The 20448-nt window shown below is 44.1% G+C and overlaps 1 protein-coding gene across 5 annotated transcripts in view; it reads right to left on the bottom strand.

Moving 5' to 3' along the window:
• Nucleotides 1-7453: 7453 nt before the first annotated feature.
• Nucleotides 7454-20448, bottom strand: part of LRRC28 (leucine rich repeat containing 28) — a 64835-nt gene continuing 51840 nt past the window's right edge. For all 5 annotated transcript variants that reach the window (XM_029574589.1, XM_029574588.1, XM_029574586.1 and 2 more), the window contains 4 exons: nucleotides 17140-17242; nucleotides 14112-14287; nucleotides 12275-12434; nucleotides 7454-7837 (listed from right to left, as the gene is read on the bottom strand). In XM_029574589.1, coding sequence (XP_029430449.1) covers nucleotides 7765-7837; nucleotides 12275-12434; nucleotides 14112-14287; nucleotides 17140-17242 — 512 coding nt within the window. In that variant the 3' untranslated portion in view covers nucleotides 7454-7764. The remainder of the gene's footprint in view (nucleotides 7838-12274; nucleotides 12435-14111; nucleotides 14288-17139; nucleotides 17243-20448) is intronic.

Raw genomic sequence — 20448 nt, 5'->3', positions numbered from 1 at the left:
CTGTGGTATGATTGACGCAGCCTCACAGGCCAACACTGATAGCTGACAAACCAGTTCGGGCTGGGACAAGGGCAAGCTTCACCTACACCAATCCAGTTGCCTGTAGTTGAGCCCTTGGACTTAGGGGCTGGCGGGACATAGACGAGAGTCTTGGAGAGTAGGTAAGTGAGCTAAGGTTCGGGGGAAGCAGCAGCAAATCCAGGCAGGGGTCAGGCCAGGAGGCAAACAGGCAACATCAAGGTCCAGGCAGGGGTCAGGCCAGGTGGAGATCAGGCAATGTCAGATTCCAGGCAATGGTCAAGGCAGGGCTAGGTAGTCCAAGGAGGAGGCTGGGTAGGTGCTGGCAGGGGAAGGCAAGAAAGAGGCAAGGTAGGAATTATTAATACACACACACTGTAAGGCTTGAGGACCTGTTCCCGAGGCAGTGGCTAGGAGCAGCTGGGGAGTTTAAATAGCCAGCATGATGACATCTGCTGGGGTTGCAGGAGCCTTTCCCACCATGGAGCCTATTGCGGCAAGACAGGTGCATGCAGGCACCAACAGAAGGCTCAGCAGCTGATTAGGGCAGCACGGTGGCAGGAAGCACTGGTGGGATTCCAGGGTAAGTGCAGTCAATCATGGCTGATCCTGCTACCGACCAACCATTACAGACATAAGATGCAAAGTAGAATATAAAAATAGCACATATAAAAGGTCTGTTCTTCCAACCAATTTATGGAACAGTTTTCTTCTAGCACTGTTTCCTTACACGTAAGTAGGGAAGATGCCATTTTCATCATTCCTAAGGCAACAAATCATATAAAACACTTTTTTAGAAAAGCAGAAAAAAATCTGTTCAGACTCTTCCCATCATAATTTCAATCCTGACCTCAGTTCCTTCTCTACACTGTAGGCCTTTGAGGTCTTTCAGATCTAAAATAAAACACACAGGGGAAAAGCGTGCACAGCTAACAAAAATACAGACAAGTAACAAGCAAGACTGAGTAGTAAGAGACGGAAAAGGAACCATGCATGAGTAAGGAGGTCTCCAACAGTACAGGCATTTTTGATACAAAGGTTTGCTGCTTTCTATTCCGCTATAGATTTCATTTAATTTTTTCGTAACAATAGCCATGCATTTTGTATCGGCAGTGCACAAGTTTCGTGCTGCAACAGTCAGTGTGTGCATCTCGACTTCTGTCATGGAACATTTTTTAAGTTAGTCATCTGTATAGTGACAACTGGGACAAGAGGAAGAAGAAAGCCAGAGCAAATTATGCTTGTGCTCACAAAGCCACGACTGCAGACACAAACATTACAAATTAGTATGTGGAAGTAGAAGTACAGCAAAAACAAACCAAAAAAAAAAGAGCCATGAGCACAAGGTTTTGATAAAAAGAGAAATATATTGCCGCACAGTCCACACAGTTCTGTTTGTGTTAGCTTAAAATTAATAGCATAAATCATGCAGACATAATGGGGACTGCTTTTAATCCTTCTAATGAAACAGCGCAACAGCATGTTATCCAACCAAACTGGCAATAAAGAAGACATTAAATGAATCAATGGGATCAGGAACGTGGCTGTGGGAAAGAATTATAGTAGGAATTTTCTTTTTCTGTTAACTCGTACTAGTCTGGACCTTGGGCATTCAGCACTGCTTGGAGTGGCAGAGACCAATGGCTCAAGCTCCCAGATGTGTGGTGACATTGCAGAGTGTCGCTCTTCCTGTTGGCCTTAATGTAAAGTTGTGGATAGATGTATTGAACAGTTCTACACTTTTTTTTTGCCACACTTTTTTGTTTGATAGTGTATGTCCAGACTGCTGCATGCATCAATCCAAGACCAACAGATGGTTCACACATCATTCCCTTTCTCTGTGACTTCCACCCCAATCTTTAACATGAGAACTGTCATAGCAGGGTAGCTTAAGGCTTAAGTCCAACCACAGCTGGATGCACTCTTCTTCCAAACACAGCACAGATTATGAGGTTAAGCCCCTTACCCTCTGATTCGAAGCAACTCTGGCATAGTCTCCAGCAGCAAGCCATTGCAAGGACCCGAGCTAGAACTTCCTCTATAGGTCCCCTAGCCAGGGCTTCCTGTGGCACTGGCTGATGACATCACATCCTCCATGAGTAATTAAGGAACTCCTTGCAACCAAGCCAGTGCCTCAGCAACAGGCATCCCGGTATTACCCACACCCTGGAACTCATCGGGCGCCATTACTGATGTGGCCTCACATAAAGAATGATATTTAACATTATGTGGGCTCCTGTCCTACTTGTGCCATGCAGAAGAGTGACAGAGCTTGACCGTGGGGGCTCTTACAGCCGCTGCTGGCTCCCAAGGAACTCTGGACCCATGTAGACACCAATTTTATCTGTGATCTGCTTCCTTCAAACGGTCACACCACCATAAGTGGCACATTTTGTTTCTCTTCCTGGACTCCTGTCTGAGCCTGAACTCACTCAACTCTTCACTCAACACATATTCAGAATCTATGGACTTCCTCTCCACGTTCTTTTGGATCCCGGGGTCCAATTCCCTCTGAAGTACTGGAGCGTCTATACCAGATATTCAGGATTGTCCTGGACTTCACCTCCGTCTACCACCCTCAGAGCAATGGCCAGACCAAGTGAGTCAACCAAAATCTCAAAGCTTTTCTGCACTCGTATGTAAATCAGAGATAAGACAACTAGGCTTCCTTAGGCCAAATTTGTCCATAACAACCATGTCAAAACAGTTCCAGTGAATCATCACCATTTTACATACAGTCTCTGGCCACCACCCACAGACCCTGCGACTTGTTCCTACCCTCGAGACCTGTCCAGCTACCACCTTGGTAGAATAAGAGCTCCAGGATCTATGGGTAAAGACTTGCCAACTCACTGAAAGAGCTGCATGATGTGCTAAAGCCCAAGCTGACAAGAAACGGTGCTCTGTGTCCACTTTCCAGCCTGGTATGTTGATATGATTCAATACCAAGACGCTAAGACTTAAAATGCCATCCGCAAAATTTGCACCCCGATTTGTGGGGTCTTTTCCCATTGAGTGGCAGCTGGGGCCAGTCACCTATAAACTCAAGCTTCCTGTGTCTCTAAGAATACATGACATCTTTCATGTCTCCTTGTTAAAAGCCTGCAATCCTGTCATAGCCAGGCAGAACACCACCACAAAAGCCTGAACTCACTCTGGAAGAGGACACCCAATTCAAAGTAGAAAAATTGTTTCCTGTAGGGTCCAAAACAAGTTACAGTATCTCATCACCCGGAACAACTACTGCCATGAGGAGAATTCATGGGAACCTGCCACCAATCTGTAGGTTCCCCAGCTGGTGGTGGAATTCCACTGGAGGTTCCCCATGAAGCCCAGGCAACTTGGGAGGAGGAGTATTGTTAAGTCTCTCACCTCTGATCCAAAGCAACTCCAGCATAGCCTCTAGCAGCGTGCTGTTCCAAGGACCCAGGATAGAACTTCCTGTAAATTTGGACTTTTTATAGGACTTCCTGTAGCACTGGCTGACATCCATCACATCCTCCATGAATATATAAGGAACTTTTTTGCAATCAGCCAGCGCCTCAGCAACAGGTCTCCTGGTGTCTTTGTGTTCCAGTGTATTATGCTACCCTTGTCTTTTTCTTGCCTTGTTCTGTGTTCCTTGTCTTGGCTCAGCTTGTCCTAGCTTCCGCAATGTCTGTCCTTGTTCCTGGCCCTGCTTGTTCCCTTCCTCGCTTGTTCTGTTGGCTGGTTTGTCTTGTATTTCCCATATGTCTTGGACTGACTACCGAGATCCTGACCTTCCATTGTCTGTTACTTACCCCGACTGCTGGCTTGTTACCCATTCTGCTGTCTGCTACCTGCCATGACCCATCGCTCAGATTAAACTCTCACTCAGGATAGCCCTAGGGCTACCAGAACCCAAGGGTTCAACCTGCGGGGGAAGCAACTGGTATAGGCAAAGCTCCAGCCGGTCCTGCCTATGGTTTCATCACCAGCTGCAGACATGGGCCTAGCAAGCTTGCTCACTAGGTGGCACCATCAACACTGCAGCCACAAGCGTCCACTTCCTTCAACAGTGTTACATATGAATTATGTGGTGTTCTAACAAGGTATAAATGGAGGGGCCAGTCCAGTGGACTCAATTCCCAGGTTAGGAATTCTGCTTCCTGGGCCAAGCCAGGGGTGCCGTGGAAGCAGTCATTAGGCAATAGTGATAGCTATTGGCCAGATTTAAGGCCAATGACTGCAGTATTCCTGAAGTCACCCTGGTTCAGGATCCCCAGGGCAGGACTGTTGCTGAGATGTCTGGGCTAGGTGAGCTGGGTGCACACGTAAAACAGAAGAAAATGTGTCCAGTTAGTGGCAAATGAAAGCTCAACATGCGGAATCCTAATCCCAATCCCGATTGATGTACGAGGAAACTGCTGGGCTGCATTCTTCCCCCATAAAATGCTAAGGCTGGAACTTTAAGCTGCTGGCTCTGAAGACCTTTGACAGATGTTTGAGTTTTTTCTGCATAGGAAACTGATATTTATCTTGAGGAATGAGCTTTAATAAAAGACACTCGTTTTATTTGACTTTTTGGAAGCTTTCGAGATGCATCTGATCCATCGATAAATCAGTGTTTTTAACACTGGCATCCCCCCTTTTTTGCTGGATCCATAAACAAGATTTAACTTTTGCTCTTTGCAAATGTTTTCCCCTCTTTGGCATTTACTTGAATTTCTATTCCACTGTTTGGCATTTCAAAGCAGATTAATGTGAAATGCAAATTCATTTTTGAATAACCACAGAGCACCTTTATCTTGAAAAGAATTGGATATAAAGTGACATCAAAGACACAACTGTTTTCTCACTCTTCTAAGTGAAGAAACTGCAATTCAAAACTTCATTTTAAGAGTGAAAAATTAAAGGCAGGTAGAGCTTAACAGCTCAAAAGAAGGCTTCATTAGCAATAGTTAAATCTCAAGGTGTAACTGGAAACAATACATTTGGCCTTGCGAACTTGGCAGCCTTGAAAAACAGAATCATCTCTGTATGCAAATTCAAGGGTTCAACAAGATTTTCTTCCGTTTATCCAATGGCAGCAATGTGCCCTCTCAAGGTACTCGCATCGCAGCCTATTTATTTATTTATATTATTTTGTATCCCAATATTCTGATAACAATCATGACGCGTCCTTGGAACAGCATGATGTATAGGCCTAAATAAAGTCCTTGAGAAAAAAAGTTCTACGAGAACTTCTAAAGATGACCTTGTGCTAGTACATCTGGGAAATTATTTTATTCTTTGGACATCTAGTTGCCATAGACAAATTTTGTAATGTAACCTTCACAGTCTGGGTGGTCCCTGTATGTTTAGAAAAGTCTTTTCCCTTTTTGCCATATTCCTAATAGGGGACATGAAGAAACTCCATTTTTAGCATCTTGCATTTGTAGGTTTAAAATAAAGGCAATTTGTTTTTGGAGTAACCTCATACGAGTTATCCAAGCCCTGAGGTCAGTCATTCTGAAATTGCAGGGTAAGAGAAGCCTGCTCCGAGTAACGTGCTGTGGACTCCATGGAAGAGCCGTCTTGAGGCAATCTTTTATTAAGTCTTGAAATCGGCTTCAGTAAGCAATGCAATTGGTGCTGGCCCTATAAAAGTGCTGGGAGGAGAATTGTGAAGTTGTCGAGAGGGGCCTACAGCATATTCCAAATGCCCCAGTTCCTACTTACGGTAACTAGTAACCAATTTCTGGAGAATTTCTTCTTCACAGGCGAGACAAAACACGCCTCCCTCCTACACTTCTAAGCACGTCTTAGATCAACAGCAGCGGCATCCTCTCCAAAAAGATTTGGATTGCCCGGATACTTTTAGGAGGTCAGTAAAGTCCTGTACACAGAGGAGGAAGACTCCTGGATAAGAGAGCAACTGTGAAGAGATCCTCAGGCAGCATCACAGAGGTGAATGAGCTCTCCACGGCAATGCTCACTTTATTTAAGCCGTCTCGATCGTCCTTAGAAACTTTATCAGGTAGAGGAACCAAGAACTGGGTGGAAAGATCAAAGCTACACGACGACACCACACAACTAAGTGTTGAAACCTCAGCAGGGAAGGAGCCTCTTGTTTGCTTCACCTTTATGAGGCCGATAAGGATGAAAATGTATTTTTATAGGGACATATTTTTCTTTACCCCTTCTCCCCTACTTTGAGTAGTTAATTGACAACTCTCTGAAGTTGGTACACAGATTACTCTAACATAATAATACCAATGAGATTCGACACCTAATCCTCTGGGCTAGCAGACCCTTTTCGCACATTGATCGATACTGTACTTCAGTGACTTCTCCAGTACTATACTAGTTTTGTTAAAACCTCCTTCTGGGCGTAAAGGATAAATATATTAAAAACTATCTCCCCCTATCTTTTTAGAAAAGTAATCCAATTATCCATGTACTTTACTAGTTTGTGCTGGTCTCTGATGCACAAGCAGAAATCAGGTGACAGTGTGACTTCCCAGGGCGACCCAAAAACTGATCTGTGCCAAGGGGCAGAACGCTGTGGGGCTAATGCTTTGACATTTTTCACTTATGTCTCACCAACCCCTCTTTTAAAGGAATAATCCTTAGAAGCACCTCATATATCTGACATAAGGTAAACACCAGAACTATTGTTGGAAAAGAGATGCAGGGTTAGCTTCAGAAGACGTTCTGAGCTTCTTTTATTCAATGCTTCAGTAGATAATTCTGTGCTGAAAGAAACCCTCTCACCTGTCCTGCAAGTAAGGGGGGAACTGCTTTCATTTTTTACCCAAATGCACTTCCATAATATATGGATCAGAGAAAACTTTTTTCTCTCCCTTACAGGCACAAAACCCTTTTCTCAGTGGATGTCTACCTACCTTGGCAATGGCTGGGGGGAGGAGAGCACTCTCTTCCGGCTGCCTCACAGAAATGGATCTGGAAATGTAGCAGAGGACATTTCTAGAGGGCAGGAGAGACGTGCAATAACTATAAAAGTGAAAACAGCCTCTAGAATTTAAACATTAAAGCAGAAACTTGCTTTGCAGGGCCAATACCCATTGTACTTGCTGGTAAAAGGAAATGGAGAGGACCTGGGTCACCAGGGCTAGGGAGGCTGCAGAGGCCTGAGGAGGGAGGGAGGCCCAATCACTACGCAACAGTGACACCTTGTGGCTGGATTTAGATCCCATGACTGCAAAGGTTTTAGAACGGAGTCCTGGTGCCCAGCCTACAATGACTGGACGAAAGCAAGTTAGGGAAGAGAACATAGAACAGAGGAAACATGTCTCAGGGAGTTGCATATTAAGAAACTGCTGGGTCGAAAAACAGAACACAGGACGGGAAGAATTTCTGCAGACTAAGAACACGTTTTGATTAGCCGTAATTAAAGAACTATCTAGTCAGTTTCCCTGTGAACCAGGGAATCAGTTGATCAAAACAACATAGCCATTATATTACACAGTAGTGAGGATGTGAAAACTGCTTTATGTAGTAAAACGTAAATGAGGTACAACACAGACTCAGTCCTGTCTGCAGAAGACGTCAATAGAAGCGACATAACTCGATGCTCGCTGGCGTAGACTGTGGTGGTAGCAATACAGCTTCAGGTCTGACCGCCACATTCACAGAACCGTTTGTAGTTCATCCAAGCCTGACCAGACGAGTTAGTGTTCCTATCTGGATGCTTCTGTTGCTCTGGCACACAGCATTATTCCAGTACCAGGGGGCTGTGCCGGCTAAACTAGCGGGGCTCCCGAGTAGCTTCTCAAGTGTTTATCAACTCAGGAGGTCAAAAGTCTGCAGGCACTGGGTAGAGCAGCAGTATGCTACAAAACTGACAGCCGTCCTCCTGGAGAGAAAGAGAGAAAGAAAAACAGGCCTGTCAGTTCAGGCTGCAGCTGGTTGGCCCCTCTTCCACAGTGGGAATTAGGCACATTAAAGGAGGTCGAACGCATGCTTTGGGTTGGCGTTACGTTCTGAAGCGCTACAGCACACAGATAAACTCGCCTTTAGAAAGGTCGTTCCACCTCGGACCTGTTTTACATTAAGATAATAGAGAAGGGTTGTTGAAACTCTTCTTTTTTTAAGATGCAACATGGCCTCCTACTTCAGAAATTTAGCAATGGTGATTAACAGTGTGATCCATGCCCCACACTTATAAAATGGTAACAAGGCTGAGCCTGCTCACATGGTAGGATACCAGAGCCACTGCCCAAGCAGAGCAAGAAACTGCCTTGGGGTGCGCTCTTTTCCCTGTCCCCACTTCTTAAAGCAGGAGTTAATAAACTGCGACTTCAATTTGCTCCGTCTCCATCTGCTGGTAGAGGTGCATAACCCACTTGTCCTGGATTCATCTGACTGGACACTAAGAAATAATCCATTCTAGACAGGAACTTTATGGTGGCTTCACAATGGTTAAGGACAGAAGGAAATGCTTCTTTACGGAGAGGGCCTTAATGTCTGGAAGAGTATGGTAGTAATCAAAACATTGATAGACTTGGCACAAATATAGATGGCAGTGGGAGAACCGCAGGATAAAAACAAAAAAAAGGGTGTGGAGGTGGGTGGGAAGGGGTTTGGGTGTTGGACAAAGGTATGGAAACTTATTTGATCCTTTGCATGCAACAGTAAAGCTCAGTGGAGCTGACAAAGGTGACTTGCACAGAGCAGTGGGACGGCTAATTTGCCCACAAGTTCCCAGTTAAGATGGAAAGGAGAAGTGACGTACTGCAGGTGGTCAAGGTTAGCAGCTTGGAGGTCTATTTAAGCTACGGTACTACAAACGGGGCACTCGGGAAAACTGAGGGGGGCCACAGGGTGGATGTTGGCAAACAAGGACCACGCAACATGTTCAACGCCTTCAGAGAGTGAGCACCAAGTGCCATGCAAAGCTCTTTACAGAAAGGATCGCTGCTTGGCTCACTTATTCAGCTCTAGAAGCAGAGAGTCAAATGCTGCCAAGATCACAAAGTAAAATGAGTTTGGCAGCTTCAGATCCATTTCATCGGTCTCTGCTCAAAGCAAAGAGAAGAGGGGCCTTAGTAAGGGCAGCAAAGCATCCGCAGAGCTGCAAGAGAAACCTTAGGGACTGCCTGCTCCCAGCATACCTGGTTATAGAAAGCATAATCCAGCTTTTATTGGAGTAAAAATCTAATGTTATGTTAAAGCAAAAAAAAAAAAAAAAAAGCTTGTTTATCAAAAAACTCTGAATTTTAAATGCCGGCCCAATGACGGTGCTGTGCACTGCCATGCAGAGCAGCAAAGTATGATTCAGGGAAGAGAAGCCCAGCCAGGCCTGCTGCGGAGCAGGCGCTCTCAGCCCCTGGGGTGGGGAGGGAGAGAGGGACACACAGTGGCCGGATTCTAGAGGCAGCTGCCGTTTGTGGCTTCAGGCCCAGAACAGTCACTGCGATGGGTGAGCTGAGGGGGGGAGGAGACATAAAATATGGGTAGGGGGAATCCTTGGGACAGTTAATCAGGACAACAGATCCCAGCCCTGGGTTCAATTGAGCTGGAGGGCCAAGCGAGCAGCAGGAAATTGTCAGACCAAAATTTAAAAAAAAAGCCACACCTCAAAAAGCTCTTGGAATTGTAAAAATTAGTATTAAAAAAAAAAAGAAAAATTTTGAAACCAAAACTGGATTTAAGCCAAAATCAATGAATGAGGTTTTTTTTTGGTGTGGGACCACAATTATTTTCTATTAAATAGATCTGAGAGGAAAAGATTCCTTCAAAATAACGCCTCAGCATATTTCCGTCTGCTGCGAAAGTTCAGATGTACAAGTGGGTTTTGATTTATTAAGTTACATCCCTTCTGCTCGGTCAGAACCGGCACCCAAAGCCTTCCCTCAGCTCAGCTCAATCAGCCAGCGGCTACTGAACGCAGCTCCCTCTGGAGCTCCTCTGGAGCCTTGCAAGCCCGCGTTGGGCTTGCAAGGCTCCGTCTCCTCTCTGGGGCTGTAAATCAGGTCCTTCTGCCTCCGGGCCGGCTCTAGCTGGGCTTCTTTCTTTTCACAGAAAAGCACCAAATCACTTCCAGTTTAAACTCCAATCAGGATTTGTTCACCTTGCTAGAGAAATTTATCCTTTACAACTGCAAGAGAAATAGCTGCCGAGGGAAGAGGCTTTCAGCACCCCAGGGTGTGGACCTAACTGGACTCTGCTGTGTGTTTTGTTCTGAGAACACCACTCCAGTCCCAGCTAAAACAGACTCGTGAAGGGAAAGGAGGAGCAGCTCTAGATTAAAGAAGTGCACAGACGTGACAAAATGAGTTCACATCTTCCCTAAGATTCATCACACAATTAAAGCAACCTGAGATTTTGTTTCTTTTGCTTTTAAAAAGGCGTTGCAAGTTTACACTTCACAAATAAATAAGTGACATTCTGTTTGGTCCAACTCGGTACACTTTCCAAGCTGCAGAAAACGTTTCATTATGTAACCTGCGCAGTCAAAAAACACAAGACAAACTACATATATATATATATATAAAAAGAAACACTTCTAAAATAAGTTTTGCAAAACAGTAGAAAAATACTTTTCATCTCAAATCCTTACTATTTTTCAAAGCCAGGTGTGTGGTTTTAAGTCAACTGAAACAATATTGGAACCATCTTTGAAAACTGCTGAATAAAAAGCTCTTTTTTGTTGTTTCCTCCTGCTCCTGTGAGCTTCCCGTTAACGAGAACCGGTCCCTGCATCGGCAATTCACCAGGATTTCCCCTCACATGCAGCCCTCCCACTGCATCATACAGGCCAACAGCTCTCTCCGTTTTAGCAATGGCTGGCACTCCCTCTCCCACCTCTCCTCTCCCCTCCCCTCATCTGATATTGTCCCATTACTAACAGACCCAAATAGATAGTAGCACAGTAAGAGTGAATGAAGAGCCATCCAGAATAATCCACTTTCATTAAATTTTTTTTTTTTTTTTTTTTAATTCCTCCTGGAATCAAAAGGATAATTAATTATTGCTGAATACAAATAAAACATCTCTTTGTGATTTGTCCTGACACCCTAGCCCATGGAGAAGAAAATCAGGCCTTAGCAGGTTGCTTTCCATGTGTACAGCAGTGAGCGATCCGAAGAGAGCTTGTGGGTTTATGCATGCGCTACAAGCAAACATTGTCACGCCTTGCGTGTTCAAAAGTAGTTTTATATCAAATGCAGATGCTGGATTTTCCTTCCTTTTGGACCGGAGCCCCAATGTATGCAATTATACCTCATGCATATTCATTGCAGATTATCTGGGAAGCCTGACCGGCTGCAGGGACACCAGGACAGGTTTGGAAGCCACTGTCCTAAGTCTTTCGTTAGCAAGGGAACCCACAGAGCTGTCCCCCTGGGAAAGTGGACTATCAGGTTGGGTGGGCGGGAGGGGGACTGGAAGCAGAAGTGCCGAGCTCCCAACCCTTTTCACATGGCGGCATGCTGCTGCTTTTCATGCGGTTATTTAGTCTATGTTCAACGATTTGTTCTATACCGCTTTGAAAAGGGTTTTTTCTGTGAAAAGTAGTCTATAAATGAAAAATGAAATGAAACGTTGCTTCACTTGCATTTTTGTGAGTCCACAGCACCTGTCAGGATGGGAAAATGAAAACCAGGAAGCGGAAAATTGAAACGAGATTTTAAAAGCTTGGTGGTATGCGAGCACCTTTGCTAGAGATTTCCACTTTAAATCGTAAAACTCTTGGGAACCCAAAACCTTTCAAGCTGTCACAGCAGTCATTACAGTGTTAGAGGGAAAAATGGTGGCCTGACTGGGAAGAGGAGGACTCTATAAGGAGCACTGGTGCACGGCCTCCAGCTCAGGAAGGTCACTGCCATGACCGGAATAAAGTAAGCTGGGAGGAGATATAAAATAAGGGGGGAAATGTCCCTGCGTAGCTGTGAATAAAGGCTCACGCACCGGATCCCATTCCTGGTTCTAAATGATCTGAAAGCCAACAGAGGAGCAGGAGGAAACTGCTGGGTTTAACTTTTCAAAAAAAAAAAAAAAAAAAAAAGGAATGGCTGGCGTTAGAAAAGCAACTCAAGACTTTTACAAGAACTAAATAAAGAACCCCGTTACGATGATTTTTCTAATTACAAAGCATTTTCTGAATGGCCATAACGTTCCAATTTATTTTACTGAAGGTAAAGCTCTTTTCTACTGCTTCACAGCCCACAGAGAAGTTCGATTCCATCAGACCCCGGCGGAAGCCGCGCAGCAGCTCTCTTGGCTCCTAGCACAAGAGGGCAGCCGCCGGTTTCTGCTGCAGTACAGTTCCGGGGTATGGGCCCCCCCTTACCCTTGGTGCAGCCCCGCCATCGGCGTCTCTCTCAGGGGAAAGAGCTTGGGGTAGACGATGGTGAACATGGGCTGGCTGCAGCGGTGACAGTGGCCCAGCGGGCACAGCAGAAGCTCCAAGAGGCTTCTGGGTAATGAAATTGGAGACCGGAAGTTCAAATCTAAAAAAACAAAAACACAACAACAGTACTCGATAAGTCAATATTTCTTCAAATATCGCTTTTATCAGACATTAAAACATGCCTTAATGCATTTGTCTGCTTCTTTCTTGCTGATATGGAAGATGAAAGAAAAACTATTGGGCAGCCTGTTACCTTGTTACTATCACATTTTTGGGAGTAATTGCCAGCAGTGCGTTTTTATGCGCTATAGGCCGCTAGGACCCAGACTCTGACACTTCCTTTTTATTTAAAATGTTAAACCTGTTTAATGAGGACCCGTTTCTGTCTGCATGCACATTTGGTGCTGTAGCTTATGAGTAATTGAAAAGTCTCTTCTTGGTATCCCCCCCAGTTATAATGGGACGGTCCCTTTTGGGGGCTGCATATACTTCTGGATTTTGACACATAGCACAGATACTATTTTGTGATCTATCACAGCATAATTAACTCCGCAAAATCTTTTCAAATGAACACAAGCTGCAAAAACACTAAATGTCGCTCCCAAACCTTTGGTCGCTTGTGTGGAGAAAGTGACGTACGAGCAGATGGAGCCTCTGGGCCATCGTTTGAACTGGAGGCAACGCTAAAACAGGGGCTTGGTTTGCAAGCAACTGCTCTCATTCCCTTTATTTGCAATTCACTTTTTTTTTTTTTCTTCCTGCTCCTTTGTGCTTCCAGATGAATCAGAAGCAGGCGGTGGTGATTTGCTAAATCAGGTGCGGGGCGTAGCCTAAGGGCCAGCGGTGGCCTCCGCGGCATCCCAGGGAGCAAAAGACCGGAGCCAGGAATCGAACCCAGGTTCCTTCCCAGCAAAGTGCGCAGCACCAGGCCGGCCCGGTCTGCCCTCCGTGCAGGGGCACGCGCTGCCTCGGGGGGACGGGGGACACGGTTTCTCCATTTCCCTAGCACTGCCTCACGCCCTTTCACAGGGACCTCAAGAAATCTCTTTTTAAATTCAACAGGGACTCTTCATTATATTGTTTTATGTTGGTCTGTATTCAACTACCGACTGCTTTAATTGAACTCGCTTTGAACTGTGGATAAGACAAGGGATAAATAGTTTTAAATAAAAACAGGATACACGAATACAAATTATTATTCCAATATAAATGTACACTAGGAAAGTGTACTTCTTAATTTTAACACCAAATACCATTCAACTTCCCGCACAGAACATACACATATTCAGCAAATATACTTTTTTTTTATTTGTTGTTTTTCCAACTGTGAAAAGCCTTTGGAAACACTACTAAAGAAAACTGTTTTATTGTATATAATTTTTCTCGTGTTTTAACAAGATCAAACACTGCTCAGTGTACAATGCATGTAAAAATGCAGCTAGTAAATAATCTAAGTGAAGAAAGAATTCTGCTTAGTAGTATATGAAACCTGTTCGGTCATGAATACCTTTGTAAAAGGCTGTAAAAGAATGAAACCTCCCCCGTCCCTCCATTACCACTAGGACAGGAAAGGACATGGCTTTTACCGAAAGCCCTGATCACCCCCGCTCCCCAAAACTAGCCATGCAGTGACAGGAGAGGAGTGAACACCGTTCAAACGTCACTTGTCTCTTCCATCGCTACAGCAGGAACACCCTGGCAAAACATAAATGCCAAGGTTCATCCTTTTGCAAGCATTTCCTTGGGGTTGCACATATAAAGCAAAAGTCTGAATTACCTTTTAAAAACCTGCTGAATGCATTGTACAGCGTCCTCATGGTTAGCTCTTGCAAAGGCAAGACAGAATCCACCGCAGTCCCTATGGATTTTACCTCAGCTGGGAGAAAAACACTTAATTGTCCAGATGAGAAGGAGAGCAGCTTCATCTCTGAAATGTGAATAGGAGAGCCGCAGCTGGAGAGAAACGAGGCATTGCAAAATTGTTAGCAAGAATGAAAATAACAGGGTATATGCATATCAGAGCAGCAGTACTGCCTCCTCATGGCAAAATTAAAACTGGACTCCAGAACGAGAGGCAAGTCACGATCTGGCAGATAAATACTACCACCAGCAGCACTTATTAGAGGATGGTCTTGCTGTACCAAACAGCATTTTTATACAATGATCTGGGAACCAAGAAACTGATCTGCAGAGTATCCATCTCTCCATGCACCTGATCCCAACATTTGTATGTTTAGCCACTTTTTTTTTTTTAAGAATTCAAATCCAATAAGTCCCTGCCCCCAAAAGGTTATGATCTAAGTCGGGGAGATGAAATGATTTGCCCAAGGTCCCAAGGAGTGTCAGTGGGGGAAATGGGATTTCATTCCTTCAAACAGATGCTTGTGAAGCAACACAGATTCAGCAGACAGTGGCATCACGAGAAGCCAAGGCAGAAGAGTAAAGATGCTTTCTCAGTTCACCATATGAAAAACAAGTAATACTGCAAAAAGTCTGCTTTAGGCTTGGCAACGTTTAGTCTGTCTAGAAGGGTGCTCTTTACACTCCTTTTGTGCCAAAGGCTTTTGATTAACTCTGTTTTTCCTTCTATAATAAAGAGCTTGAAATCCATTTTATTGCTAGTTTCTCATGGAAAAATTAGTCTGAAATTATTTCCACAGTATTTATCATTGGAAGGATTTGTTAATTTGTTCAAACACTGAGCTGAACAAAGGAATACTCAGCATTAATCTTTATTTACACAGCAAATTTAATTGTTTGGCAAAGGTTTTTAATAGATGTCAGATGCTAAGGAGCCCTAAAGTTAAATCGGTGCTATTACAAAATTATTAGGAAACGGAACATCAGCGCTAGTCAATCAGTGGCCAGATTAATTAGGCCTAAAGTTACAATGAAAGTTTGATAGATCGTCACATGGTTTTGTCAATCACATTCAAACAATTCTTTAAACGTTAAAATTCCATTCCAGTACGAACAAAATCAGATTAAGAGAGATCTGTCGACATGCTGTCTCTTTTGCAGCACCTAGCCTATGGAATGGAATAGTCTTCCCTTATCTAGCCACAAGATTTATTACTACAAAGTTTTAGGAAACTTAAAAAAAAACAAACAAAAAAAACACCAAACAAACAAAAAAAAAACAAAAAACAAAAAAAACAACTTACTTGTTGCTTGAGGCTTTTACCAATTGTGATTGATTTTTCACTTGTAACTTAAATATATGTTCATTTTAAGATGTCTGTAATGTTTTAATGTCTAATTTAATGTAATTCTAGTTTGACTATTGTTTAATAATTGTACTTAATAGGCAGAATATACATTTCTGTAAATAATAAATAGATGCACTGGTTACACTCAGAAAATACATTTAAGGAATCAAATTTAGGCTTTTCCCTTTTATTGTGCATGGTAAGAGATTACATAATTTTAACTCTCAGCTTTTACTATTCTTATTCTTTCCTATTGTGGTCTTGGATACATTTATATTATGTAATGTGGCTCTTGTGTGTTTAACTTTGTACTTTATGGATTTTCTGGTTTATGTACCGCTTTTATTTAGAAATGTACATTTTGTTTGTCTAAATACTATTATGATGATATAAAAATAAAGTAAAATGGATTTATTTCTCTGCCCATATCAGCCTACACCGTGCATGGTGAAATTAACTTGATGTTTTAAGTCATACATTCTTCCATGGTAAGCAGGTTGTCAAAAGTATTCTAGATAATCAGCTGGGTAACGTTTTCTTTAACAGAATGGTCTCGTACCCCAACTACCAGCAAAATATCATTACAATCAGGTAATCTGCAGTTCTTAACTCTGCAATGCTCAGAAGCATGTTTCCACCAGTAGGTTGAAACAGGAGTTCTTTAAAAGCTGAGGAAAGCATAGCCATGGCTAAATTATAGTCTGTTCTATGAAACTAGTTAGTTCGAGCTCTGGAAACGCATCCCTTTCCTGCTTAAAAAATGTTTTGTTTATTAATCTGAAATGTTTCCCAGCTTTGAGTCACTAGGAAGTGATCCAGTGAATGATACGCAAGTTTGACTGTCTTTAAATTGCACTTAAAATTTGCTGCACACCTGGACATGTAAGTGAACATCAGAAAGAACTAATCCATAGCTGGATTCAGTATTTGTAACAAAAATTCATAGTAGTTACTCAGTCGAACAAAAAATACTGCCAGTACTTCTGTGGGACAATAAAACCCTCTTACTACGAACCCCAGACTCCTGCCAAGAATCCAGCATTTTTACCATGGCTTGTCTCATTTTTTGGCAGATTACAAACAAATTAAAACGTGTGTTGCTAGGAATTTTTTTTTATTCCAAGCTGATCTCACTGGGGTTTGTGACATTGCCTGGCGGATCAAGGCTGGGATGGCTGTGTGTGTCACAGGAGTGCCAGCTCTCTTACCCTTCCTGCCCTCATGAAAAATCCAAGACCTATGTAAGTCATGGGTAATAATAAACACATCATCATCACTACTTTGTATAGATCAGGGATGCCCAACTCCACAAACAGGCCTGGTTTTTTAGGATATCCACAATGAACATGCAAGAGAGATTTGCATAAAACGGAGGCAGTGGATATCCTAAAAACCAGGCCTGTTTGTGGCTCCTGAGGACTGGAGTTGCTTTACTATTAATTTTCCTCCTAGTCCTTCACTGTGCCGCTGATAATACTCGGGGAGGTTTTGCAGCAGGTTTCCTTCTATTAACAATACAGTACAATCCAGCCTGAGGTGTGCATGCGAGGGGACGAGCTGAGGGTGGTGCATGCAATACTAGGAGAGATCTCTTACCCGCTGCAGCCAATCACTTTGTTATAGAGATAGGAAGGAAGGCCTTTCAGGTGAATGTTGTTATCCACATAAACGTACTGCAGTTCCCGAGAGCGACCCAGATCTGGCCAAAGGAAGGAACAAAACATCTCTGAGAAAGATCCCTAACATCCAATTGCCAAATGAAGAGCAGCCAAAGCTGGCAATCTATGGATTTACAGAAGCCCCCCAGGACCTTAAATCGTGCCCCCAACCTAAGTCTGGTCCAGTCCAGTCCCTGTTACAGCATCAGATTGTACTATAGCAAACCCTTGCTAAGAGGTGCTCTTTCCAGCCCATGTTTTAAATAGACATTTCCTTTTTAAACATAGGAGGGTGAGAAGATACCGGACCATATTACACTTGTATGCATGTCGTTCCACAATGTTGGATTCAGCTGACAAATTTAGCATAAAGCACCCAAATACCTTGCTGTCAGATCACTTATTTTATCCCCATGTTACTCCAAGTCTCTGCTTCAACGGCAGGGGGAATGAAGAAAAGTGGATCTATATACAGACAACAACCAACAAGGACTGAATTACATAGTCTGGGTAAACAAGCATGGGTGTAGCTTGCTTATTGTGGCGGTTACTACCCCTAATTAAGCTAGATATTTCACTTAGATGCAGTTCCAACACTGCTCTCTACATTAATGGTGGGGGTGGAAGGGAAAATAGAACCAAAAGGTTACTAAGGCCAAGAGTAACAGATAAGTATAAAAAAAAAAAAAGTGCGAAGCTTGCTGGGCAGACTGGATGGGCCGTTTGGTCTTCTTCTGCCATCATTTCTATGTTTCTATAAGTCAGAAAGCCCAGCAGGGCAGCATTATGCTGGGGGATGCTTGTGAAGATGGAGGAAAAGATGGAGGGTGCGAAGCACTGGCAGAACCTGGAGGGAAACCTGGGACTGGGGAGGACAAGGATCCCAAGCACAGAGCAAAAGCAGCAATGGAGAGAGACTCAGCAAGAAGAAAGTGAACGTCCTCGAGAGGCCCAGTCAAAGCCCAGACCTGAATCTGTGGCAAGCCTTGAGGATCGCAGTTCACAAACGATCTCCAGCCAACCTGAGAGAGATTCAGCTCTTCTGCCGTGAAGAACGGGCAAAAGCTTCACCATCCTGCCCTGTAAAGAAGGCAATTACTTAATGACTCAAGGCTGCTACTGCTGTAATAAGAAGGGGCTTCCACCCAGTACTGAGTCAAGGGGCGTGAAGACTTATGCAATCAAGAGTTTTGGGGTTTGTTTTTATTCTTAATTACTTCTGAATATTTCTATAATTGTTTTCCAAGATGAAAGTGTAGGGTACGTTGTATAGATCAGTGAAGTGAATCAAACTCCTGCTTTACTGAAATTTGATTTGTATTTTTCAGACAGCAGAATATGAAAAATGTAGATGGCTGTGAAGGCTATGAAGGCTCTGCCTTTTTCATGTACAACCATCTATCCGCTGCCTCCCAATACAGAGTTTTTCCCCTAATTAGAAAAAAATCCATTGTACAAGGAAGATAAACTGCTATAAACATTAACAGTGATGCAGTTCTCTCAAAATAAGAAAAACCGAGATTTTAGCCACTTTACATAAGCAGGAGGAGACGGCTCACCACACACACACACACACAACCCCACACACACACACACACACGCACGAGAAAAGGTATTTTAACAGCTCCCCAAGGAGCAACCTGTTGTCCTCTGTAAAACTGAGGACGTTCATCTGTGCAGAGGCTAAAATTCAGGCAACAAAGAACTTTTTCATGTGGTTTCTCTGAAGCATTTCCACCCTCCTGCTTCCAGTCACTCAGATCAAAGACCTTTCGCTTACAAAGGACCAAAAGCAAAGCCCGATTACAGCATTTCTGCCCCGAGGCGCTGGCATGTGCGTGCCACATGGCTGAAGGCAGCACCAAGCCTCTGATGCGAGTGCTAGGTTATGCACTGAAGACAGGCAGATAACCGATACGTGTTTTCTGCTAGAAAGACCTCGGTTTGGTAAATGCCGTCCAGTAGAAAGAACGGAGCCTGCATGCACACGAGGGCTTTTCCACCACAGCACGCGTGACAGACTCGCAAGCGCCTCGCGTGCCATCCTGGTCCCGGTCTCCTCGTAACACTACAGGAAAAAGCAGCCACACTGCTCATTTCTCCTCGCTCCCGGTTTATCTTCAGCCGAGCCGCTGCAGGTTAGAGGCCACTATCAAGTCTGGGACGGAAACGCGGCTGCCAGCTGTATATGTGTTAACTCAACTTGGAATTTAGGGGACCCTGCAACAACAAAACCCAGACACAGCTCCTGGGTCCTCTCTTCCTGCCTGGAGGAGGCCCCATGAGTTGAATAGTGATACCGGGGACACACTATCTGCAGCAGCTGAGGGGGGACGACAGGGAACACGACTTTAAGCTTTGTGACGCCGTCTGCGTGAGCTGGACTGTGCCGAGCTCCGTGGCAGCTTTTGCAGTTCTCAGCCGAGCGTTTCCCGCATCAATCGCGCTCGAGTCCGAGACCTCTCGTCACATCCACACAACCAGAAAACTCGGCCAAATTCTCTCCCCTCCCTCATCAGCTTCTCTTCCATCCCCGCGTGTTATGATCTACTTCCAAACTCTCTAGACTCGCAGAGAGCAAATTGACTCCAAATGTTCAACGCCGCGTCCCAAGGATTAAAGTCTTAGTGCAGGCAGGAACTTGCTCTCTGATGCGCCACCCTGCTTCAGTGTTTCTGACGCGGTCTCTGTGCCCCCCCATTTCCTGTTTCTTTCTTTTATAGTTTAACATCACAAACAACTTGTCCAGAAACTAAGGCATTTACACTATTAAGGATAAAAGTTACACTAAAATCAACATAAAAAGGAAAAAATGACCAGCAATGTATTCGTTATCCAACACCGCGGGGGAGAAACCAATGGGAGAGGATCAGATACAAGAAAAGGTCATAGCATGCGGTGCCCTATAAATTAAACACCGTTTAATTCCCAGAGGGTCTCGCGATCAGGGCAAAAATGCTGGCCTCTGTCTCCAGAATATTTTACAACACATTTACAAGGGTTTCTCAGGAAAAAGGAACAGCCAAGGCCTCCTGATGTACAGACAAAAAGGCTTCCTTCTCGTTACTTCGGAAACAGCCGGCTACATCTATATTTTCTGCCCATAGAAGAAAACTCGACATCATCGGGCTTGGAATTAGGCCCTCAAAGTCACAGTCCTCCAGCCAGACCCTCTGAGGCGCTCCCCCGTCCAAATCCTTTTTAAACCCAGCTACGCTAAATGCCTTTACCATATCCTCTGACAATG

This window comes from Rhinatrema bivittatum, chromosome 13, assembly GCF_901001135.1.
Source record: "Rhinatrema bivittatum chromosome 13, aRhiBiv1.1, whole genome shotgun sequence".
NCBI lineage: Eukaryota > Metazoa > Chordata > Amphibia > Gymnophiona > Rhinatrematidae > Rhinatrema > Rhinatrema bivittatum.
Note: the sequence above shows the minus strand (reverse complement) of the source record. Positions and strands in the feature narration are given on the sequence as shown.